This window comes from Macrobrachium rosenbergii, chromosome 2 (assembly GCF_040412425.1).
Source record: "Macrobrachium rosenbergii isolate ZJJX-2024 chromosome 2, ASM4041242v1, whole genome shotgun sequence".
Classification (NCBI taxonomy): Eukaryota; Metazoa; Arthropoda; class Malacostraca; order Decapoda; family Palaemonidae; genus Macrobrachium; species Macrobrachium rosenbergii.
Window position 1 is genome coordinate 30,946,484 of NC_089742.1, and position 26,058 is coordinate 30,972,541.

General features: G+C 37.0%; 3 protein-coding genes across 5 annotated transcripts in view; 2 read left to right on the plus strand and 1 right to left on the minus strand.

Moving 5' to 3' along the window:
• The window catches only part of LOC136844619 (uncharacterized), a 47,527-nt gene extending 44,248 nt beyond the window's left edge, over positions 1-3,279 (minus strand). The window contains exons 1-2 of one of the 2 annotated variants that reach the window (XM_067113905.1): positions 3,059-3,279; positions 286-480 (exon numbers count right to left, since the gene is read on the minus strand). In XM_067113905.1, coding sequence (XP_066970006.1) covers positions 286-480; positions 3,059-3,140 — 277 coding nt within the window. In that variant the 5' untranslated portion in view covers positions 3,141-3,279. The remainder of the gene's footprint in view (positions 1-285; positions 481-3,058) is intronic. The other variant, XM_067113908.1, reaches the window with a different exon arrangement.
• A 481-nt stretch (positions 3,280-3,760) lies between these two features.
• LOC136844699 (vesicle transport protein SFT2A) lies at positions 3,761-17,150 on the plus strand. 2 transcript variants are annotated; one of them, XM_067113948.1, is made up of 6 exons: positions 3,761-3,888; positions 8,651-8,752; positions 9,525-9,548; positions 11,790-11,959; positions 13,220-13,337; positions 13,932-17,150. In XM_067113948.1, the coding sequence occupies exons 2-6, from the start codon at positions 8,681-8,683 to the stop codon at positions 14,061-14,063; spliced, it is 516 nt and encodes a 171-aa protein (XP_066970049.1). In that variant the 5' UTR covers positions 3,761-3,888; positions 8,651-8,680; the 3' UTR covers positions 14,064-17,150. The 2 variants fall into 2 exon arrangements, with proteins under 2 accessions (XP_066970049.1, XP_066970054.1); XM_067113953.1 differs by lacking the exon at positions 9,525-9,548.
• A 2,037-nt stretch (positions 17,151-19,187) lies between these two features.
• LOC136844719 (clotting factor G beta subunit-like) lies at positions 19,188-25,923 on the plus strand. Its single transcript, XM_067113958.1, has 8 exons — positions 19,188-19,596; positions 21,588-21,704; positions 22,140-22,313; positions 23,583-23,749; positions 23,859-24,710; positions 24,878-25,137; positions 25,277-25,446; positions 25,614-25,923. Exons 5-8 carry the CDS (start codon positions 23,887-23,889, stop codon positions 25,776-25,778), a joined length of 1,419 nt encoding a protein of 472 aa, XP_066970059.1. The 5' UTR covers positions 19,188-19,596; positions 21,588-21,704; positions 22,140-22,313; positions 23,583-23,749; positions 23,859-23,886; the 3' UTR covers positions 25,779-25,923.
• The last annotated feature ends 135 nt before the right edge of the window (positions 25,924-26,058 follow it).

Genomic DNA, 26,058 nt, shown 5'->3' on the forward strand with positions numbered 1-26,058 from the left:
AACCTTTGTCCCTCCCATTCTTGCACCCAATGCCTTATCACCTTGACTCACTCACTACCAAACCTCCAGCTATAAACTGCTCCCAGACATCTGGTGACTTCCACACCACACATAAAAGGCAAAAAAGTTCAATTTTCATGGAATTCCACAAAAAAGGAAGATGTAATTGCCACTGGCCTCATGTGAAGAAGAATATCTGTCATTTATGGGATGTCACTGATCTCTGTCTGGCAGGTGTTTTAAAGTTTTGCAAAAAATTGAATTCATGAATTAACGTGTACTTACCCAAAGTAGATGCCATCTGTTGGCCTCTGTCATTGGTCACATTTGAACCAGCTGCAGATAAATTACCATTACTCTTACTGGGAGCAGTGTTGGCATTGACTTTACTCCTGTCTATGCCTGACAATAGAGAACCCAGGCTATTGCACAACCGCTGCTGTTTTTTGTGCCTCTCCCTATCTTCATCATTAAAGGACCCTGCAAAATAAAGATAAATTAGCAAAACAATTAGCCACCAAAAACAGGTCTTATCATATATATAATAGCCTACATATGATAACATGTTTCATGGGTTTTTGCAAAAGAAATTTTCAACTACAGAACACAACTGTTTTATCTCATGAACTTTAAAACTTTTCTTCTATACCAATTCTGACAGCTGTGATTAGTACTAAATACTACTCATGGTCTAGTTACTTACATACTGGTAGTCATACTAGCCAAAGAAGAAATAGTAGTAACAAGCATATGTTTCTGTTGCAAAGAGGAGCAGCTCCGCACAGAGACACTATATCTTAATCATATTTTATTTGACTAAACAATAAAGAAAACGGTGTATATGATGCACTGCAGGTGAGTTAACTTGAAAAATTCACCATCTTTTTTTTACGGTTTTATGCAGAAAAGCTCTGCGAGACAATATGTTTTGTACCAGCCCCTCAGTATATTTCTCACATTTCAGTAATTTGTTCAAGTTATCTCACCTACATTGCATCATAGCCTATACACCCTTTTCAGTAATCCTACAGTTTAGGGGTCCAAATTCATTGCTCCCTTGTGTTTTTAAATTTTCTTTCCTATTTTCAATTTCTTCTTTCAACAGATCTGCAAACAGAAGTATATTTGGGTAGTTAACAGTTTACCGGGGCAACAACCAAAATACCTCCGTATAGGTAAGTAGTTGGACCTTTGACCCAAACCACGAGACCCGGTGACCTAGCACAGAATCCTGTTAACATGGCCCTCATCCATCTCCGCTCAATTTGCCACTTAAAGAAACAGAACTGACTTCCGAATGGTCCTGAAAGTCAGAAGGCCCGGTATGTGTTTTTATATATGTAATCAGCCCCCAGTAGGTTCTCCTGGTTAGGGACGGTAAAATTGATAACTAGGGTTGGGGTAAAATTTCACCTCAACCCTAAAAATACCAACCTGCAAAATTACTCGGAATCATTCAAAACATGTAAGGGCTTTCGACTAAAAACTGAAATCAGAAACGCAAAAATGACCGCATTCAAATTCTAGATAAAGAATTCTAAACTGTTAACATTTGCGTTGTTCCCTCCACCAATTTTTCTTGTCAAGCTGCCACTGTGTGGTAGGTCCTGAACTGAAAACTGGCAATGGTCAGGTTCCGATTTCAATGTAGCCACTCAGTATTTTTTAACAAATGAGCAGTTTACCTGGGTACAAAAGCAGAGATTGTAAAAACAAGGGAATAAAGCTTGATAACTAGAGATTAGTGTAGCATGGACCCTGTGTTTGTGGGTGAGTGCTTAACCAGGAACCTGGCATTGCTGTCTTGCTCAAGCAGCCATTTGTACATGCTGAAGGCAAGAATCATTCAAAACATGGATAAGGCAGTGAGTGTCACCATTCTGCTCAAAAAACTATGGATCCAGCAATGTGCAATAAGACATGTTTTTGTTTTGTAATAACCTCTTCTTCTGTAAGCAGATATACTGCTCAATTGTGTGTGTTTTCCATGATTCAATAAATATTTGGGTAGAACTAAGTTAGGTATCGACAGTGGTTAGTGAGAATGGTCCACCAATTTTTGATGAGCCAGAGCTAACGCCACTTCTTGGCGGTCGGCCTGACTAACCTGAAATTAACCCCTGAAATCCATCCAAGGGGTTTCCATACAGTATACTTCACAAGACATGAGCACGGTTACGCCCAGCCAACGGTTCAAAAAAGCAGCAAGTGCAATAACCTGTTAACAAATGGTAAACTCCGCCTGCAGTACTAAACACGAATAGGGACATTCCATGGGCCACAACAAACAATGGGTAAACAAATGCACTGCCAGTGTCTGAAGCTCCAGGTAGAAAACCAGTTCCCAAGGTATTGCACTTGCTTCACGGGATATTGAACCATCCGAAAAGACGTAACAGTGCTTATCTTGTGAAGAAGCAGAGGAAACCCTTTTGTTGGATGGACTTCTAGGTTAATTACAGCTGACTGCCAAAAATTAACATTAATTGTTTTACTCCAAAAACCATTAAGAAACTGCCATAAGCAGAAATACCCGCCGTGAATTTTTCATTGTTTTCTTCATGACTGATAGGATCTGTGCTGACCTTGACCTAGGTATTGCGTGCTTTTCTAGGCTATGGGATATTGTTCAATTAAACAACATCTCCATGCAGACAGCCTCCTTAGTATCACCAGCGGTTATAATGAAAAACTTACATAAGCCTCTAAGTTAACACTAGATAAAAACTTCAACCACGACCATTTTCCAAACTACCTTAGCGGCTTAGGGCTGAGGTCGCCACCCAGAAAACATCTCAAGAGATTTTATGGTTCCGACATCGTCGAAAGTCATCACCGCACGTAGTAAATAGCAGCATCTTTTCATTCCTTAAAAATAACCTATTTACCACCATTTTAATCATTCTGCCGTTTACATGTCTCTGTCTACATTAGCCTCCACTAAAAATAGAGCTGCCTACGGAATTATATATATCGATTCCCTCGGCATACAGCAAGGTTAGGAGGCCTACAGCCAACTCGCCTCGAAAACATAAGTATTCTAGTGTATTTAACTTACCTCTTGCTCCTTCGTTCCCTGTTACTTCTTGGTTCATTGTTGCTTCTTCGTTCACTGTTCCTTCTTCCGAGTCTTCGTTCATTCAAGACAGCAGCTATAACGTTAGAACACCAAAGTGCTACAACAAAATTGCCGAGACTGATTTCAGTTTACACAGAGATCTACGAGATAGAATCCCACCGACGCACAAGCGCATTCTAAAAGGTCCTCCTTTGTTTATCAGTCTCGTATGGAACCGTTGAGTCTAAAAGATCGCAAATTATTCATATTCAATAAAAAATAATAAAAATAGTGTCTTTTGAGGCTTAAAGGATAATCATATTTTCTTAAATATATTTAATTTTAACTCTTTAATATAATTTACGCTACGGCATTCATTAAAGTCAACTTTACTTTAAAATAATCTCGAAAAAGACCAAAGAAACGTCTCTTAACACAAACATCTAGGAATATTAATTCCACCCTCTACACGCATCAATCCCACGTATTCAGGCGAATTCTCATTTTGATGCCATATTCATCTGATAATCAGCGTTCCTTAAAATAGCTTAAAATCTGTATATTTATTTTTAAATAAGATAATAAATGTATTAACAATCAAAATCATTCAAATACAACACGACTGAGATGAAAAACGTTCATAGATAACTTGTTTAGCGAGACTCTTTACTAGAAATTATACCTAATTGCCATGTGTAGAATATTGAGTAAACATCTAATAGGGGGGGACTAGTGGGTAGGGGGCTATGCCTGGCTATCACCTGAGTGAACGACTGTCACAGTGCGATACGATATAACCAGTAACAGGATTAGTTCATTTCTACTGTCGGGTGAGTGTTTTCAGATTTTTTCTTGTGTTTTCTTGGCTTTTCCTTCGTTATGTGTATTCCTGTTTATGTCTGGCAGTCGAATCTTGTGTGCTGTTCTGTATTTTAGTAGCCATTAGGAGCCCTTATCATTAGGGTATTACCCAGGCTAGGGAGGCGAAATTTTCCTTGCTTAAACGTACGCTCATTATATATACATATATATATATATATACATATATATATATATATATATATATATATATATATATATATATATATATTATATATATTATATATAATATATATATATATGCTTTTCCAGGTTACAATATTCATGCCACAAAGTTCAAGGTTTCATATATTATGCAGTATTTTCTATAAATTAAGTGTACCTTAGTTTAACCAGACCACTGAGCCGATTATCAGCTCTCCTAGAGAGGGCTGGCCCGAAGGATTAGATTTATTTTACGTGGCTAAGAACCAATTGGTTACCTAGCAACGGGACCTACAGCTTATTGTGGAATCCAAACCACATTATAACGAGAAATTAATTTCTATCACCAGAAATAAATTCCTCTTATTTCTTCATTGCCCGGTCAGGGAATTGAACGCGGGCCTAGCAGAGTGCTAGCTGAGAACAGTACCCACCCGTCCAATGAGGAACTAATATTTTCTGTAACTATTAATTAACCTCATTGTGCATTTTTACCCAGTTTAAAGTGATTAGTATGTGGTGGGCTGAACTAGGCTGCGTTATTGCTTTGATTGAGCATGATTAGGAATGTAAGGTTGCTTTACACTAGCTAAAAAGCCCCACCTACTGTAAGTGTAGGTGCTGAGTGCACGGTGCTAGGGTTCCCTTGCACATAACTATTGGTTGATCACAGTCTGTTACCTTATATTTGTTGAAACTGGTAGACCATAAAGTACATTACTCGGTAATCCTACAGTTCAGGGGTCCAAATTCATTGCTCCCTTGTGTGTGTGTTTAAGTTTCCTTTCCTATTTACAGTTTCTTCTTTCAAGAGATCATCAAACAGAAGTACATTTGCTAAAAAATGAGCAGTTTACCTGCGTACAGAAGCAGATTGTAAAAAAACAAAGGGAATAAAGTTCTGCACCTCACGTGAGCAGTGTAGTGTGCCCGCAACTATGTGGAGTGAGCACTTAGGAACCAGGAGCCAGATAGGAACCTGGCACAGGGTCTTGCTCTTCAGCAGCTGCTTTTTTTTATAAACCTGAAAAAATGAGCAGTTTATCTGCTTACAGGAGCAGAGATTTACAATTTTCTCAAAATTCTATGGGTCTGTATCCCCCAAGACATATTTTTGTTTATTTACGTTCCCCCTTTATTCTCTTTGTTTTTTTTTACGATATCTGCTTCTGTAAGCAGGTAAACTGCTCATTTTTTCATTATTTTCCATGATTCATTAAATATTTGATAAAAAATCTGTGTGATCATGACTTTACATAATGCAGTGAATTTGGACCCGTAAACTGTGGGATTACCCATTATTCTTTCCTGAGTACACAGGTTTTTGTCACTCAGGACTCTACACTGACTCCAGAGACACCAAATTTGAAAAAGAAAATTGCAGTAGGCAATAACATTGTTACCATATGGAAAAAATTGTAAAAAATCACTGGTGGTCACCATTAATGAGACAGTCAAACATGGTTGGCCCAAGACTAATTGAGGCAAAAATTCCATGAAACCAACACCACCCGGTGAACTGAAGATGAGTGGAATTATGATACTGTACTCACTGATTCACAAAACCTTAAGAGAAATTATTTATCTTTGGTTAATGTTTACTATCAAAAAGATTACCATAAGATAGCACATTTGATTTTATACCCTTGAAGAATTCTCCAAATTAATATGGTAACATGTGTGAACAAAAGAATTTTAGATTTTTGCATGAAATGGTCATTATAAATAACTGTATCAATGTTTCTAGTTTTATATGAAATAAACTGTTAAACTATACACAAATGCAAATACTGAAGAAGTGACAATGGTAACTACAAGGACACACTCTGACCTAGCCCAATCTGACTAATCATATCTAACCTAGGGTGCCTTGCTTTACTTAGCCTCCTCCAACCATCCCAGAAATTATGCAAGTGCCAGTAATTTGTTGTAACCCAACCTGATGTAGGGTTCAGTGTCCCACCAGAATGTAGGTGTATTAAGTTCAGTACAGGCAGTTCCCTGTTTACGAAGGGGGTTCCGTTTTTACGCCGCGTCGTAAACTGAAAATCATCGTAAACTGAAAAATCGTCGAAAATCATAAAAAATCCTAAGAAAACCTTACTTTTAATGCTTTGGGTGTATCGAAAACAATGTAAACTGCATTTTTATTGAGTTTTATAAATTTTGATTATTCTGCCGTTTTGGAGCCATATTTCCTCCGTCGGATCAGCGTACGACGTGGCGTAACCCTGGAACATGCATCGTAAACCGGGAAATAATTTTTGATGAATATACAGGTTGGCCATCACTAATCCGGCAATCAGTAGTCCTGAACAATCAGTAACCCGGCACAAATTTCGGCTAGAGTAATTTCTAATGTTTCCGCACTAATTTTCAAATTTCCCGGGTCGCTGCGCTAACTCGCTCACCAGCCGCTCTGATTTGGTGGCGCAGTGTGCTGCACCAACAAACTGGTAGCCTAGCCTACATTATACTGAACTCTATTCACATATTAACAGTATTATATAAACATCAACATAACGAATGTGCATCTTTTTCATGGATCTTTTAAAAAGTTATGCTTTACTACATTGTTTCCAATTGCATATATTCTCATATTGCTTTTGTATTATAAATTGCGATCAATGTTTTGTTTTAGGAATCGATATCACAGTGTTTATTTCGCTGCATTTAACTAAGTTGAAAGCGCTTTTCTTGCTTCAAGTTAGCGTAAATGAATATGGATACTTTATTTATTTGGAACACGGATATTTTCATTATACGAAGTGTTTTTAAGTCAAAATATAACTAAAATATGTCTCGTTGTGAAATTAATTTAGCTATTTTTTCGTTAATATATGATGTTCGCGGGAATCGCGGCTGGCCGTTTTGGGGGCATGTTTGTTTTGTGTAAAAAAAAAAATCAAGATTCTGTTCGGTATTTTCTCTTGATTTCATCGTAATACGAGCTTTACGTATTTATCTTTTATCAGCGTGAAAACAGTAGTAATTTGTATTCTTTCATGCTCAGTAGTTTTGATTAAAATATATTCTCTCCAGTTTTATTTATCAGAGTTTCATCCATGTTGCCGATGCGATAATTTATAGTCATTAGTAGCTTGAACATTGTTTCTCAGCTTCAGCCAACACAGCAAAAAAGTTACTGTAGCAGTATATTTCCCTGCCGATCTTTTCTCCAAAGCGAATAAGGGTGTAGTGTAAAAAAATATATCAGTCCTGTTGTACAAAGTACTTAACGTCATTTGTAACATAACTACGGTAATTGTGTATTACTGTCACGATGGTTGAAATACAAGCAAAACAGTTGTTATCCGATACGATTATTAGCAAAACAACAGTTTCCCGTTCGGTTGTTTATGGCTATACTGTACGCATTTACGCAAGAGTATAACGTTACTAACAATAATTTTATCATTCTCTTTTACTGTTTTAACCAGCAGATGGAATAAAGAGAGATGGAGGAAAAGAAGTTTTTCTATTGTAAGTTGGTCTCTCTCTACTGCCTGATTGTACCTGCTGCCTGCATGAAATCTAAAAATATTTCCTAAATACTTTACTGGTATTAATTGCTAACCCCATCATAACGCCAAATATCGTAAGTCGAATTATCGCAAACTCGAGCACTACCTGTATTGATAATTGTCTTTTCTTTATTAACTAACTTGTACTGATTTATGGGATATTTTAATTCTAAGATGAGGTGCTTAGCTACTAGGTTTCATGTATTCTAGCCTAATAAATGGCTAATCCGGAACCCTCCAGGTCCCAATGATGCCGGATTAAAGATGGTCAACCTGTATTTGAAAAGCGACGTAACCTCGGAACGTCGTAAGCCGGACCCGTTGTAAACCGGGAACTTCCTGTATTGTTTATTTATGACCTGTTTTGAGAAAGAGGAATATCATTGTTTTGTGGACACGTCCATTTCACTTGCATTTTCCTTCATCTTGTATCCCAATACTCATACTGTACCTTTCGGTTTGGTATTGAAGTACTAGGCATGATGTAGTCAGTGAGATTCAGCATAAAAAAAATCAGACTCACTTGACAAGAGGTCAATGACCTGAGCAAGGAAATACGGATAGATTGCTGCAGCCTGACTAACTGCAACCACTTTGTGCTAGAATTGGGCTTTCAGTGCAGGATCAGTAATCCATGTATGACGTGGGAGGAGATATCTGTTCCTTATGAGAGAATGCAGTCCAAAATTTCCTTTGGAACCTTCAGTCACTTCTCATTATTCAAATTAGCCAGTAACGTTTTGTAGTTTTTGGTTTTACCAATTCAGATTCCAACATTTTTTGGTACAACCCTGACTAAACCTTTAGCTAGACTGACTTAATTGTATCAGCGATTTTTTGTCCCTTTGTCTGGACTAGATTGTCTTCACTCAATTCAAATAGGTGGACAGAGGTGGTTTTTAACAAGACCTCAATTTAGTCAGACCACAGAGTAAAAAATCTTAACCCTCACAAGACTTCAGTTGAGTAAACATAAGTAAATTACATAGATTTTTTACATCCATAATATGCTTCATATCATTGATGACAGCTTATATTTTTTCAGATATTGGGCGAGTTTTACTAAGCGAAAAAGATGGACAAACTACGAAAAGCCTTGAGTGGTGAGGAACAGGAGGAAGAAGAAAGGGGAAATATCATCACTCAGGTCTGTTGTATGCTATGTAGCATTTGTGTTGTGCAAAGTATTGTTTGGAAATTGTTGATTTGAAGGGGAAACTCAATTTACATTGTACACGAGACTTTACCTATTTACTTACTCATTGTGCTCAGTCTTATTTTAAATCGTGTAGAGAATCGATTGTCATAAGTAGTAACTGCGAAAGAGCTATAGCAAAATATGTGCTTAAATTCATTATGTATGTATTTTAGTGTTGTCAAAAGATTACTGCTTCAGTGTTATTTTTTATTTTGTTTTGAATATCTTTTCTCTTAAGTTTATTTTATCATATAAGCAGTTGGAATTTTGATGCCTTATAGTACAATGACAGGTTTCTACACCATTGAAAATTAGTAACCTAGTTTAGAAAGCAACCTATTCCAACCATTCTTTGAAGTTTATTTTACAGCGAAATATTACACTCATTGCTGCTGTAGGTTGCAAGTGGCATTTCAAGTATTTTAGATTCTGAAATTGCAACATGGGTAAATGGAAAACTTGCTCTCCAGTGAATGGTTTTGAGTTTTCAATTTTGTGTGCGCTTTGATTTTACATCAACATCAGTGAATTGCATTCTTACTGTAGTCTGGCTAGTTTGGTGTGGTTTTGTTGACACAGTGTGGGTGACTGTGGTGTATACTTAATAGTAGTTTCTTGTCTTAATAGTTTTAAGATGGTGTGTGGTGTGCTGCATACCGAGTTTTGAGGCCGTGAGAGAACTATTTGTACTAAACATTTCACCTCTTTCTTCCTGCTCTAGGATGAGGACACGCCCCTATTGCGTGTAAGTCCCTTGGGTTTTGTTCTGTAATCATTATTAAAAAGCTTTTAATTTTAGTATAGTTATATATGTTTTCTTTAATGGATATAGGGGTGTATCACAAGCTTCAAGAGGCTCTTTATTACTTCATTCATTTTGTGGTTGCATGGGTCACCTTACTCTATTTATACATGTGCATGCTGTTAAATATGTTTTTATTATGATTTGCTCTTAAACAAAATGACTATAGCTGTTACTCACTAAGTTTCATGATAGATCTTGTAAAACATTACAAAATTTATTGTATCTATTGTGTCTTTATAAAACAGTATGTTGGAAAATGACCCAGCATAAAAAATGCTGTGCAATACTTAATTTCCATTAGATTCAAATACAGTATAAGATACAGTATATTGTTCATGAAGGCTGTATGTCATGAAAGGAAATTTTAGCACATCAGGTTTAGTGCTTGACCTTTTTGTGTCATTTTCAATTAGAGTAGATTGCAGAGTAATGGTATTGGAAATGATATGCATGCATTATGATGCTTTTGATATAGTTATGAGTAATCTTTTTATGAGCAGTTTTTGGCTTGGGGAAATGGTATTAAAATGATTGAGAAAAAACTTTTTGTTGAATGCCACATTGAAGAAGGATTACTTGGAGAATCATTGGCAGTACTGCATGTATTGTTAAAATTTTTTACAAAGATTGTAAAAGGATAACCAGTCGATAGATTTACCTCCAGTGGTCTTTTTCAAAACATAAAACTAAATTTAATTTGGTTGATGACCAGATCAAATTACCTTTGGACACTAATGTAACATTATTCACAAAGCTTGATTTTTTTCAGGTCCAGTTTTGCAGTTTGTCAATTTTTTTAGGTTGTAAAAACCATTTGCAAGACTTTTAACCTTTCATGTTCTGTGAACATAGAAATCTACTACTAACTTATTCTTTTATTATATTGTTTATCACTACTTCAGTTTTCTCAGTCTTCCCCCCCCCACCTCACCTCACGTGGGGAATCTGTTGCGTGGGCACTTTCTAGTCTAGTCAGCAGTTGTATTTTTGTATGCCTGAACCAATGGGATGGGCAAGAGAATATTAGGGTCAAGCTCAGACCTGAAGGAAATTAGAAAAAAAGGAAGGAAAAAGAATGAGACTCGACCCCAAAGGAAGCAAATGACCTACAGTAGAGGAAAATAAATGCTTGCTAAATCATTTGATCAGAGGTTTACTGATTTTCTAAGGAATTGTGGGAAGATGTGGACTGTTAGTTATGCATTTAGTATGATATAATTATGACGTTTGCTTTGTGCTGTTTACAGTAGCAAGTTGCCTTTATGCATGAGTTACTTAACATTTTCATAGGTCCTCTAGGACTGGAGGCCTTCCCTAAGAGAGTTGAGATATTTTACTTTTGAGGTAAAGTTAAGTACTTTTAAGTAACTGTGGAAATTGAAAAGCTTGCAAGCACTTGTTTTGTGATAAAAGGAACGTATTTATTGCAGGTTGAATTCCAATGTTAAGACTTTTAAGTTTACATACCTGTAAACTTGAAGTGTTTCTTATAGCTGCAAAATGTTTAAAAATGAGTTTATCAAATGTCAAAAGTTTTTTGGTGTCTTTCACATTTTTCTAAAGGTATGCTCTGTACATAATACTTATTATTGTAATGATATTGATTATTGTAATGACATTGTTTATTGTAATGATATTGTTTATTGCTATGACTGATTGACTTATGTAGACCTCTATCTTTCCAACTGTGATCATTATAATTATAATCAGTATTCCTCCTCCTCCTCCTCCTCAGCATCCACACCATTCCCTTCTTGGTTATGCAACACATGGCAGAACTTGTAGAAAGTTAATGTTCATTGCACAGGATTTAATGTTTTATTGCACAGGTGTTTCTGTCAAGACCATGTACCCAACTTGAAGTTCCGCCTTGATGTCCTGTTTCATATTTCATTTATTTTTATTACACTTAAGTGGTTGTTCATTATTTGATTTTTATACACCTTGGACTCTTTTTTTTTTTTTACTTGCCTTGTTTTTGTGTTATTTTAAAATTGTGATGTTCATATGAAATAGGTACATCTTTTTAAGTTTTAAAAATGTTGGCCAATATTCGTCACTTTGTAAGTTTTTTTTTTATAAAAAAAGGGGTAAGTTATAACTGCGGTCATTCATATTTCTGTTAAACATAAAGCAAGAAATTTTATTTTACAAATTGAAATGTATTTAATCCTATTGCAGGTTGTCGACAGCTCCACCCTAAGCTGGAGTACGAGAGTGAAGGGCTTTGCTATTTGCTTTGGGTTGGGGTTCCTGTTCTCCATCCTTGGGTCTGCGCTGTTCTTCCTTCCTAAAGGTGTCATTTTATTCGGCATCTTTTACACACTGGGAAATATAATGGCTCTGTCAAGGTAAGTACCTGTGAGAATCCCTGTTTGTGTTCTCCATTCTTGCTGACAGCATTGCCATGTTTTGGGTTATGTCTTTTAATACTGGACTTGCAGTCAGTTTAAGGTAGACGTATTGAGATGATAAGTATGTACAGTAGTAGGGTTACAATTATGTGTGGGATAAGTTTTAACCTTTAAGGGACGGCATAATTTATCAACGTGCAGCACCCCAGACCGGGGAAACTTTGAGGTTGGCAAAATAAAAAAAAAAAATCACATCAATGGAAAGAGAATGACACGTACATTCACACTGTATAAATAAAAAAATTCTAAAAAATTTTCCCTACCTTCCACGAGAAGTTGAAAATGGCTATTTACAACCCCTTGTGGGGCCTCATTTACAAGATAATCGTAAATTTTACCAACTTATATATGTTTTTTCTCATAAATAAATTTATTGTATTTTGTAAAATTATTATTACTGCTCACACAATATCAAAACAGATAAGAAATAAAATCAGTAACAAATTTTTGGCATATTTATTGTAAAATATTCATGTAAATTTATGAGAAGGAAGATTCAGTAACTGTTTTTTACTTTTACATGCTTTTTCTAATATTTCTTTGCAATTTTCTTTGTAAAATTACATTTACAACCGACATACTATCGTAAAAGACAAAAACAAAAAACAACAGCAACCCCTCCGTCTATTTACAAGCAAATTTACAAAAAGACTCATGTGAGAGAGAGAGATGCAATACTTTCCCCTTTGAAGTCACATGCATTACTGATACTGGCCTAACTCTCACGTCTGTATAAAAGTTGCCATTAGTGAATTTATAGCATATAGAAGTATTGGCACCTTTGTTTCGAATCATTATTACCATAACATTGGTGCGTAATTCTGCTTCACACTGAAGCTCAGTCCGTCCACCTCCCCAAACCTGTTTTACTTCACACTGAAGCTCAATCTGTCCCTTAAGAGTTAATATACCACATAAAGCAAATGTACTGTATTATTGCATTAAGGCAATATTAGTAATGTTAGTCGCAAAAGGAAGGAAGAAGAGGAAAGAAAATGGATGGTAAGATCTGTAGACATATTCAGTGAATATTTAGACCTCATTCACTTCAACACTGCTGGTTGTGTTGGGTCTTTGAATAAAATATTTGATGACATATTTGAAAGCATTATTCAATTGTACATTGTTTTGTGGCAATCTGTTGAAATTTTCTTATGCTTATTACTGTTCCTCAGTTGATTTTTTTTTTTAATACAGTACTTGCTTCCTTATGGGGCCCATGAATCAACTGAAGAAAATGTTCTCCAAGACACGCATTGTAGCCACCATCATCATGTTTACTGCCTTGATCTTGACTCTTGTGGCAGCATTTGCTGTAAGTACCTCAGTATTTTTATTTTTATAATTACTGTATTAAGTTGCTGAGCAATAGCATTTAGTCACATTTCCAGCCTTTCAAAGGGCTCCCCAAAAGGGTTTAAGCTTGATAGATAGATTACAGTAGTAAGGTTGGAAGCAAGCAAAGGGAGGAGAGGAAAAGTAAAATGCAAAGGGCAATGCAGCTGGAGCCAAAGTGATGGTATAAAGGGCCCTTAGTCCTGTCTAGAGTGTGAAAGACTCATTGCAAAGGATAAACCCTTAAATACATCACAAACTGTATGTGTTTGATCATTCATAATTATGAAGGTTTATTACACAATGATCCTGGTATTTGTAATGTATATGTGTAATGCCAGGTAACTTTCAATTAGTCAGTCAGCATGCACAAGTACTCCTATTTATGCAAGTACTCCTATTTATGCAAGTTCTGCCAGAGGCCTGGTTAAACAAATCATTTATAACTAACTATGCAAGTTCTGTAAGGTGTAAACTGCATGTACAGGTATTTATAAAGACAATTTAGGTTAGTAGTAAGTATTTTTATTGAGAGGTCAGATGAATTAGATTTTCCACTTTTAATTCCTTTCAGGTGAAGAAAAAAGCACTGACGTTACTCCTAGTGATCATTCAGTTTCTAGCAATGACTTGGTACTCCTTGTCGTACATACCCTATGCAAGAGATGCTGCCAAGAAGTGCTTTGCCAGTTGCATCGATGCCTGATTTCCTCTTGGTGCGAGAGATGTTTCCATTAGAGTCACGATCAGGGATGCTGCTGTTCAGAAATCAGTGATGGATTTTGTGCCTTTCTTTGTAAGTCGTAAATTGAAGGCCTTCTTAACCTGACAACCACAACTACTTATAGTGATTATTGATCTTTAAACCAATTGTTAAATTCATGGCCTTGAAGATATGTATTCCAGTGATTTATATTCCATACTTAAGCTGTTAATCTTAGCATATCACATTAGATACTATACATATTCGAGTTAGAAAAGAAAATTTTGTCAGATCTGCTTCGGTATAGATTTATTATAAAAGTTTTCCTTTTGCATTTTCAATTGTTGCCTTCCTGCAGTATTAATATCCATTTTTAGAAGATCACTGTACCAACATATTTTAGGTGTATTGTGAACTTACCTTTGAGATGCATAAGTGAAAAAGTTATTCAAGAAATGTGCATTGGAGGATGAATAAGTTTATTGCTTAATACCTTATGGAAATTTAGTTGAAGGACTATGTAGAATAAGATGCCCCAGTGTTTTAGTTTGAGTTTTGATGTTAACTTACTTTTGATTTACTTCATTTCTTGTGTGAGAAAACTGATATACTGTACAGAGCTAAAGTACTACATGTTATAATAGCTTTACAGTTTTTGTTATTACATATTTTATTGATGTTAAGCTTTATATAATTCCTAATTTTGATGTATTTGTTATAATTATAAGAATGTCATAAGCTCTTCAGTTGAACTATACAATATTGGTCAGCTTATTGTTAATACAAAACATTTCATTATCAGTAAAAGTAAGTTGATGGGATAAAAGTCTGTTATGCTTAAGCATACTACAGGCTGGCTAATCCTCACAGACCTGATGCTTAAAGACAAAATCAAATTTTTGAGAGTGGAAAGATAAGTTTTCTACTATTTTTGCATTAGTGTTAGCAAACAATATAATGGAGCTGTAGCAGCTATAAATATATTTTTATAAGTTTTATACGAATGGAAGATGCAGTGTTATAAAAGTAGGTGCAGCAGGAGGCAAGAGCTTAGTCGTTGACTGTGTTGAAGCTTGTTGCATAATATTTGCCGGGTGGTTCTTTGCTTTCTTACTGGCCTCACCGAAGAACATGCACATTCCTTCAGTCTGTGTACTGTGTGTACAAATAATTTGTGGCTTTTCCTCCATTCAAATCTTGAAGGTAAATGCAGATTGTTTAGTGCTTGCTATTCCTTACCAAACTTTTGTAATTCTCGTGTGCACCAAAGTTTGGTTGAAGTGTGTGCTGTAATGTTTTCGTCATCTTGAAGTTGTTTCTCAGGAGTTGGGGAGTTCCTGGTGCAGGTTATGAAGTTATTAAAGAAGAAGCTGTACCGATATGCTTTTCAGTTCTGTACTGTCATTGAGTATTTTACATCAGTTAATATCCTAAGAAATTCCATTACTATATCATTTTCAGAAAATCAGATATGGAAGACTCTTCTTTTTGAAAATCTTTGTGAACTGAAAACTACTCTTAATTATAAGCCAACTTGTAATTATTTCTCTAAACTAAACAGTAAGAACTTGAGTAAATGCCTGGAACCAAAGATTTTAATGGCATTTCTGATAAATTTAGTAACTGGTAAGCTTCCATCTTGAAGGCAAATATTTTTTTTATTATAATGGTAGATGCACCATGTGCATCAGGTCTCATTTATTATCATTGCTACACCTCTTATTATGGGGCACTGTCTACTATACATCTTGACTGGGTCACAGTAGTAAAGGAGCCTTTGGTAATTTATCTGATTTTCACTTGTTTTGTTTTCTGTCATTTTCCTTGCCACATTCTTTCTTGTCTGTGCAACATCTTGAAATTGTTCCTGCTTTAGATGAATTCTTTTGGGCCAGCTCCATGAAAGTCAAGGTATTTTTGTCCCCATAGATTGTTTAAACTACTATAATGATGTCAATAGACAATAAATAATCTGGATTACTCTTGAGAGCTGATGTGCACATTAGGCTTTCATAATTTCTGTTATATTCTCATGATTATTATAGTTACTGATATTTGTTCTCATTTATGCCCTGTACAGAATCTATACTTAATATGTACTGTATACCACTATCTGAAGCATCATGCAGGTGGTGTCTTTAAATTTCCTAATTAAAACTGCATTAATATTACTGACGTTTCTCATTCTTGACTAATATATTTGTTATATATTCGTTTGTGGTAAAAGATAGGGTCATGTTTAATTATTAAAGCACAGGCTGTAAATTTCTTCAGTATTTGCTCTGATAAAATGTTCGGAAACTTTAAACCCCACTAATTCTCCAGTTGCAGATTACTTTATAAGTAAGTTTAGAAAAGTATTTTGCAATTTATTCTTTAGCAAAATTTTCTTGTTTATCAAACTGGCAATGTGGCCTTTGTCTTCCTGGGTAATGAGACTCGCATACAGCATGGTTTGAATTGCGGAAAATGATAGCTCGATTTGTCTCTTAGCTGAACTCTGTATTGAGTCTCTTGGGTGATAAACTCTTTAACTCTCTTAGGTGATTACACATTTTCCTCACATAGAGAGGAAGAACATTGACCTATTTGGACAAAGGGATGTAGAGCTCAATTGATTGGAAAATCTTTCTTTGACAAAGGGGGAGATTATGTATACAGAGCCCATAGGAAGTTGGGACTAAGATCTTGCAAGGATGGTATAGAAAAGAAATTATTATTTTCAAGTTCTTCCAGTTTCAATTACTTACATACTTGAAGTTTTTTTTTTTTTTTTTTTTTAGCTACTCACCTTCCCCTAGAATGTCATAACACAATACTGTTTTCCAGTCCTTTTTATTCAAGGTATCCTGGTAATTTTGCATTTAATTCTTCCATCATATGAGTAGTTTGGAAAAGTTAGGCCCCATAACTGTCTGCTGTAAATATTCAAATATTCCTACATGTCTCTGTATAAGAAACTGCTGGGCTTCAGTATTTCATAATAGCCTACTTATGATTGTTATTGTATAATTTTTTCATTTGATATTGAGTAATTAGAGTCTATGTCATTATATATTTATAAAATAAACAGTACTTATAAAAACTGTTGTTGGAGCGTTTCATTTTCCAGTTTTTGTGTTTTGGTTGCACTTAAAGACCTTTGTTTGATTATACACAAATAATCCTACTGTGGCATAAGTATTTTTATAATAATTAAGTCCTTCAAAATAGTTATCAGACTTAAACAGTTTCAGTTTATCTAGTTATTAAAGTATTACGGGGTTACAATATGCTGAATCAGATCAAATATATTCTTTTAAGAATAAACCCTTAAGGTCAGCTGTATGAGAGTTATGAAGTTTAATGTAGTGTTCTGGTTAAACTGTATATTAATAATAGTGATTGGAAGGCACCAAAAATTGCATTAATATGCAAGCATGCTTCTACAAAATAGATTTTGCAAAGTTAAAAAAAATAAGCCAAAAATATTAAACACAAATTGACATGGTAGTGAAATAATAAAATCACATGATTACAGGTATAACAGCATACAGTTCAAAAGCTCAGAGGATAATTGAAAGAACATGTTGAATTTTCTATTAAACTGAGGAGTAGAGTTTCCATGGACATCTGCAACACTGCCATATTATTCAAACAAATCTATAATAGTCAGAGTGCCTTAGAGAAAAGTTAAGTGTACCTTAGTTTAACCAGACCACAGCAGATTAACAGCTCTCCTAGGGCTGGCCCGAGGATTAGACATTTTACGTGGCTAAGAACCAATTGGTTACCTAGCAACAGGACCCACAGCTTATTGTGGAGTCTGAACCACATTATACCGAGAAATTAATATCTATCACCAGAAATAAATTCCTCTAATTCTTCATTGGCCGGCCGGAGACTCGAACGCGGGCCCAGCAGAGTGCTAGCCGAGAACTATACCGACCCGTCCAACGAGGAACTAGAGTGCCCTAGAACTATGTGGATGGTAACACAGTAAAATGGACCAAAGTCAAGGGCACTTCCATACCATGCCATCGATGCACCTCATAGTGCTGCTACAGCTAAAAGATCTGTCAATAGCAATGCCTACAGCGCACCATGTGAGGTGCACCGATGGCATGGCATGGAACTGCCCTTGACTTTGGTCCATTTTTCTCTGCTGGCAACCACATAGTTCTAAGGCACTCTGATGACTCGGTGACTAATGTAGTGTTGCATGAATGTCACTGGCAGTGTTGCAGATGTCAATGGAAGCTCTGCTCCTCAATGCTACTAGAAATTTCAAAATGTCCTCGCAATTTTCCACTAAACTTTTCAAATATATGCTGTTATACTCGTAATTATGTGATTTTATTATTTTGCAAAAGAAATAATAAAATTCGTGTTTAACTTTTTTGGCCTTTTCTTTTCTTACAACTTCACTTTAATGTACAACAATGTTTTTGCTTTCTTTCCATTGATACTCATCATATCCTTCAATCCTTTGTTATTTATCGGGCTCAGATTTATTATCGATTAGTGATAATAAATTTGTCGTATATTCATGTATCCCGAAGCTTGTTTGCGAAAACCAGTCACTAGGAAATAGTTTTAAGAGTATAGTACATTCTAGATCAAATGCCCCAGGAACGTGTGCGAAAACCAGTTACTAGGAAAATACGAAAATACTGTCAGAGCCCAGGATAGTACTACAGTATGACTCAAGGGAAAGGTTTAGAGGGATCGGGGAATCTGGGAATCCCAGGGAATCCCCTTTTGGGAGCTTGAACTTCAAGTCAGTGGCCCCTGTGGGCTTGTTCCATAGGAATACGTTTCATCTATCTACTGAATCGCAAACACCGAGCGTGCAATCTCACGTTGTAGGAAAAAACTGCACATTAACGGTCTTTCCTGGAGACTGGGTTGCTTTGTAGCCTATCCTTTCTATTTTCGGGTTAATTTTATGTCAGACTTCAATAGTCGTGTCTTGTTATACTTGCATTCCCTACTTTTTTCACATTCTCTTTGAAAGCAGACAAAAATGTTTCAGAGACAATAGTATTCACCCCTTTTTCTAACATTCCTGCAGACCGAAATATTTATGTTTTGGCAACTTCCGTAAGCATTCCGGTACCACCTTCCTTGAAGATGAGTTTGGAGGTCACACTGGGCCTCTCCCGGGTATTATTCCGCTCATAGTAAGGAGCAGGGACCGGTCGTTCCTATTCCATAAGCAACCATGACTGGGAGTGTGTTTCTGTAGTTCTTTAGGAGAGGATCTGTAGCTGCCCGAAGGATGTTGTTGTCACTGCCTGACGAAGAAGACTTCTGTAACACGCGGAAAAAAACTGACTCATTATTATAGTCTTGGATTAAACTAACAAATTAACAGACAAATATCAAGGTCACAAAGCTATCTTCGGAAAGATTTGACTAGGAAACGTATATACCTGGTGAGAATCGAGAGCATATTATCAAGACATGGAAAGGACAAAGGCTGCAACGCATCACTTCGTCCTTTTGCTGTTGACGTCATGTGGGGTCGCCTCCTTCGTCATGCAGTCCATAGGAGGTATTATCTGTTCCTTTAGTTTTATTTTATTTATTAATACACGCTGCACACTTTACGAACATCTCTGAAAAAGTTGCTTATTTTTACTTATAAATTTCCATCGGATTGTATTAGTACTAAACTGAACCATTTTCGATGGAATTAATAACGTATAATGTACAGTTAGGCTAGCCTGACATCAAGGTACATCCATGATTGAGTTCTTGGAAGATGAATGTAGCTATAAGTGATATTTTGTTGGTCTCTTGATCCGACCCTTTTTCTTTGGCGGTCAGTCAACCTTTAGCGGGTTGCAACCATGGGAAAAGAATATGGTTGCATGTTATATCTGTATTTCTTCATGCGTAAAATAAGCAGTGGGTGTAATTACACAAAATTTAGCCCCCACCCACTTTTTTACTCCATAATTTAGAAGTAGGCCTAATTGCAGAAAACTATGTGCTCGAAATTTATCTACAGGAGGTAGTATACCTTTCAAGACTGGAAATGTGATCTTATTCCTTTTTGATGTACATTTCCATTTATGGCCTGAGCCTTCTCATTCCTGTCAACAAGACAGTGTTTATAAAACCTGCGAAAACACAGGAAATAGCAATTAGGGAAAAAAATCTTAAACTGCTTTTGTGTATAGACAGCAAATCCAGGTTAAGCTTGGTGTCACGTTGGTCACGTTCAAGGTTGTCTATGAGTCTTTCATTATGCAATCTTATTAGCTTCTTTTTCTTTTTTAGATTTTACTTCCGTATTACAGCATTAGCTGATGCCACAGACAACGAGCTATGTGAAATAATACTTATAATTTATATATGAAGCGTGATAGCATAAATCGAAAGTGTACCTTGACAAAAAAAAAAAATAATAACGCAAACCCGAGACGATTATGTGAACGTTGTAAAAAAAAAGTCGTACTGCGTCTAGAATCGGGACATTCTCAGATATTTAATTTTTATCTCAAAGTTATCTCTAACTTTGGCGGCTGAAAACTTAACTAAGTTGGGAGCGTCACAGATTAAAACGAACGATATTTCAGAAACAACAGCGCCATTATCGTATGTTTGAGATGATTAGCTATCGAGATAAGCATACGGAAATACTCATAAACGGGGGCATACTCCTCCCAGGTTGCTCAAAGATGTTCTTGGTTATGAATCATCATCTTTATGAGTCCGTGTTTGAGTACTTGTGCTCAAAATTTGATAAATATCGCCAAAAATGTTAATTTGACTAGTCTCTGGAGACGAGCAGCTTTTTTGAGGCAAAACCGTGCAGTGAACAGATTTCTCCCGAACGAGGAAGTCGGTCTATTATTTTAGTATATATTCGCTTGTTCTTAAGATGTCCAGCGAAAATACATGCACTCAGACAGACAAGGAAGAAAATGTAATATCCTTCCAAATTCGGTGTCTACGCCTAATTCATTACGAATATACTCAAGGCGAACACATTATCGAGCAACAACAATAAACGCGTACATTGGCACAGAAGCTCTTAACAAAGCCAGTTTGCAGAGAGAGAGAGAGAGAGAGAGAGAGATACATAACAATATATAATATACGGGTTTGCGTAAATACGAACACGCTTGCAAATGTACAGTGAACAACAAACACATTTACTTTACGCAACCAGTTATCAGCGAGAGAGAGAGAGAGAGAGAGAGAGAGAGAGAGAGAGAGGAGAGAGAGAGAGAGAGAGAGAGAGAGTATTCAATGTCCTTGGGGAATCCTTTTGAGGGAGAAGGAAGGGCAAATTTGTCTCAAAAGTCAATGTCTCGTAAAGTACGCTTTAAGGATGCGTTGAAGGAGAGAGGAGAGGAAATGTAAAAATTTTAAGGGTGAACGTATTCCTCTCGAGTGCCACACCTAATTATGGAAAACAACTATTTAAAAAAAAAGACTTTATAGAAAGTGTTAAAGAATCAATAGCGCTATCATCATCGTCTTTTCGTTAATACGGGAGAATGTAAATAAACAAATTCTTCTTCTTCCTCGTAGGATGCGGAGACCAACACAACAGTTGTGCTGCTTGGGCAGAGAGAGGGCAATGTCAGTCTAACCCTGACTATATGCTGCTGACTTGTCCAAAATCTTGTAAGAATTGTCCCGGGCCAGGTAAGCTCTCTATGACCATTTCACGGGGTTCATAACCTTCAGACCTTCGGCGGAAGGTGAGAGGGTATTAATCGGCCTAATATTTCAGATTGAAGTTTAAGAGATGATTGTATTGCAAAAGATAGATAAATTAGGTTGTAGCATTTCACGGATGAGCTTAAGAGTTGTATTTTCCCTTTGTGATAAAAGTGAATGATAACTGAGTAAAGAATAAGTATATAATTAACTTAGTATGAATAATATGTTTGGATAAATTGCAACTAGGTAATTGAATAGACACTGTCTTCAAGTGATATTTACATGAAATATTTATACTTCAGGTAAAAATAAATGTAAAAAAATACAAATTTATGACAATCCGCATGTTTCCATCTGTTGTGGAAATTGCCAATGCTGATAAAGACTGAAACATATGAACATCACACATCTTTTCAGAGGAGAACTGCGCTGATCTGAATGCGCAGTGCGTTGGCTGGTCGAGAAGAGGGGAATGCAACAGGAACCCATCCTACATGCAAGCAACATGCCCGAGATCCTGCAGAAAATGCCCTAGAGGTCCTGTACCCTCCTCTGTGGGCGGAGCTTCGTTGCGAAAGAAGAATATACTTCGTGAGTCGTTTGTTTTTTGTGATAGCTCTTTTTCATCCAAGATGTAGGCCTAGTCTTCTTTCGCCTTCATTACAGGACCAGGAGTTTAATTATATTCTACGATATCCTCGACATTCGTTATTCCTCGCAAGATCCTTTTATATTCCTAGATTGTTCATCCAGTTTAATTCACATTCGTGCCAGCACTCAGTTCAGACGTGATTGGCTTAATAAACGCATCATGTCTCCCCACATGCAATGGACATAGGTCTAGGAGCCTCATTTTAAAAACTAACCGGCCTAAAACTTGTTACTGACGTCAGGAGTCTGCTGTGGCAACTGAGGGGTATAACGAGTCTAAAAAAAAAAGGCAACTGAGTAAAGTGGTGCATTTTGTAGAATATTCTACTAGGCCTATGAAAAGTCAAATATAATAATATATATATATATATATATATATATATATATATATATATATATATATATATATATATATATATTATATATATATATATATAGTATATATATATATATATATATATATATATATATAGTTATATTATCAGCATAATATCTCAGGTATTGTTTTATCATTTCTACTGGTATTCTCCAGAAGATATCTGAAATTAGTATGTAATAATACTTCCCCCACCCAATACAAAATCAAGAATGGAATATAATTATGTGGGAAAAAGGATAAAGTAAGGCCAAGTGAAAACAATGACTTACGCTATTTCAATGACGATTATAAGCAAAATAAAAGTAAATAAATAAATAAAAAATTAAAGAAGAGAGGACAAAATTTGACATATTTTTCATGATATCTTGTAAAGAACGCTCCAGTGACATCTATTAGGCACCGTTCTTTTTCACTGTCTTCGATGGAAGGCTGTACGGCTTAATAGACAATGTTAAGGAGAAGAATATCAAATGGTTCTTACAAGCCATCATGAAACTTTTGGTTAGACTTAGTATTGCAAAATAGTGTTGTCGAGGAGATATTTTCTTTACGAGGAATAAATACTATCTTCTAATTTATTACTAAAGAATCTAGACTTTCTATAAGACTTTCTATAAGATATTGAAGGCAACTGTATGATGGACTACTCTCTATTCTTTTAACTCCCAATGCCAATATTGTCCTAATACACCAGGAACTAATAACAGTAAATATTTAATTACTTAACCAACGAATTCACTGAAAAATAAGTCCTTTTTTTCAAGAATAGTTTCTCCCATCACAACTCTTATGCCAAAATCATTCTCTTGAGCTCATTTTCTTCCTTTCAGAATGTGGGTCCTACAATCACACCGTGGGATCAGTTACGAGGGGAGCTGCCTCGTTTCCTGTAGGATCTGTGGCTTCAATAACTAGCGGCCGCCGCTTCAGAAGGGCTGAACCGACCGTTGCAGGAGGGGCGCCAGGCATTAGGGATTTCTTCAACGCTGGGGGAGTGGTAAGTTATTGCAGTCCTTCTTCTGCAGTTTTAGTAAGTAATACTTACAGTAACCATAGAAAGAATAAGAATAATTCTTCATTTAGCTCACCGTTCTTTTCCTTCGCAGGCGAGTATCAGCAGTGGTTCATCTGCTGATGGAGGATCCTTATTTGGAGGAGGACTCTTTTCCACAGGGTCCTCCGGGGGAGGCCTCTTTGGAGGTTCGAGTGGAGGAGGCCTCTTTGGAGGTTCCAGTGGAGGAGGCTTCTTCTGGAATTTTTGGAGGGGGCTCCTTATTCGGTGGGTCGCGGGGAACGCCCTCTTTTGGTGGCTTTGGAGACGGGCCATCTTTTCCTAGTTTTGGTAGTTCTGGAGACACGCCCTTTTTTGGCGGTTTTGGTGGCAGACCATCATTTGGGGGCGGTCCCTCTTTTGGTAGTTTTGGTTCTCCGGCACCTCCGCGACCCTTCCAGATTCCCAGACAGGACTTCCAGCAACCTTTCTTCCAGCCTCCTTACCAGCCACCCTACCCACCAACTTACCAGCCTGTTAGACCAAACTACAGGCCAGCAGCTCCAACAAGAAGACCTGCCATTGTATATCAGCAACCAGCCGCTCCTGCATTCAGACCAGCCGCTCCAACCTTCAGACCAGCTGCTCCTGCATTCAGACCAGCTGCTCCAACAAGCAGACCTGTCATTGTGTCTCAGAGGCCAGTTGCTCCAACAAGCAGACCTGTCATTGTGTCTCAGAGGCCAGTTGCTCCAACCTTCAGACCAGCCCCAGTTGTTCAGCCTTCAACTCCCAGCCAGCTGGCTACTCCAGCCTTCCCACTGCCGCCAGATGTGATCCGCGACAACCCTGCTCCCTCAATGATAACCAGTGAAGTCTCTTTAGACGACTTCTTTTGTGGAGCTTCACTCATATCCGACCAGCACTTGCTGACTGCTGCTCATTGCGTCACTAATGAGTATAAAAGGTAAGTTCATGGTCTGCACTGAAAAGTTTTGCATGTATAGCAAGAAATGCTCATTTCTCCTGATTGTCAACATATTTCACCAGTACAGAAAATAACAGTGAATTAAAGTAATGTCTTTCGTGTTGTACTATTTTCAGTACCTGACAACAATAATTTATTTCATGCAGGCCGCGAGAAGTCACTTTCAGAGAGGTATCCCTCAGCGCTGGCGGTGATCGCGTTCTGTCAGTCAGTTATGAGATCGAGAACGTGATCTTGCATCCTGAGTACATCGAAGACTCCGTTCGATACCATGACCTGGCCATTTTGAAAACTAGAACTAGGGTGCAATTTGGTCCCGACACCTGGCCCTATTGCCTTCCCCCTCCAGGTACAAGAGTAGACTTCAAGACATTAACTGTCTCTGGCTGGGGAAAAGTTAATTCATGTAAGTGCCTCAGTGGAGTTTTCAGTCGTGTTAGTACTATGCGTATTTGATTTTTGTTTATTTACTAAATCTATCACTGGTACGCAGTAAATGGTACATTATATCCTGGAGAAATAATACCTATGTATCTTCCCCACAGCCTATACTGCTGAAAACCTTCAACAAGCACAGGTACCTGCCATTCCAAATGCCATATGTGCACAGGACTACAAAAGAGCGGAACTGGGAGAACATCTCGAGCTGCGGTATCCCCAAGGACTCACTGACAACCTCATTTGTGCGGGGCAGCTGGGAAAGGATGCTTGTGAGGTGGGAGAAACAAAATGGGGTTAAGTCTGTGACCCACACAATGCCTATAACACAATATTGTTTGCAGTGTGACATAGTTTTTTCAGTGATTACTCGAAGGAGTACATTCACTGGCTCTTGCGATAACTGCTCAAGAATAATGACTCTTGTTTTCGCCTCCTCTACAGGGAGACTCCGGAGGGCCCCTGACGTATCACGATGAGGAAGGCAGGGAGATCCTCATCGGGGTTGTATCCACAGGTCTACCCTGTGGGGATAATCCTCTGCTTCCGGGAATATACGTCAATGTTGCTAAATACGTCGACTGGATTAACAGCGTCATCTACGAATGACTTTGAAACTGGAGTTGTTGAAGCGGGTATTAGTAAACGTCTAGGCATTTTAAATTGGGCAAATGATCTGGGATGGACCTGGCACTGGATTTGTATGGCGTCTGAAGCCTTGTGATCTATTATTCATTATATTATATCAGTTTAAGATGGGCATTTTGTCTACCCACAAGTAGTGGTATAGGCCTAATTCAGTGTGTCCCTTTTTATTTGTTTTCCTGTTTTCATGTTTTTCCCTGATTCCACGTTTTTTCCCTGTTTTCATAGTTCACGTTTATTTATC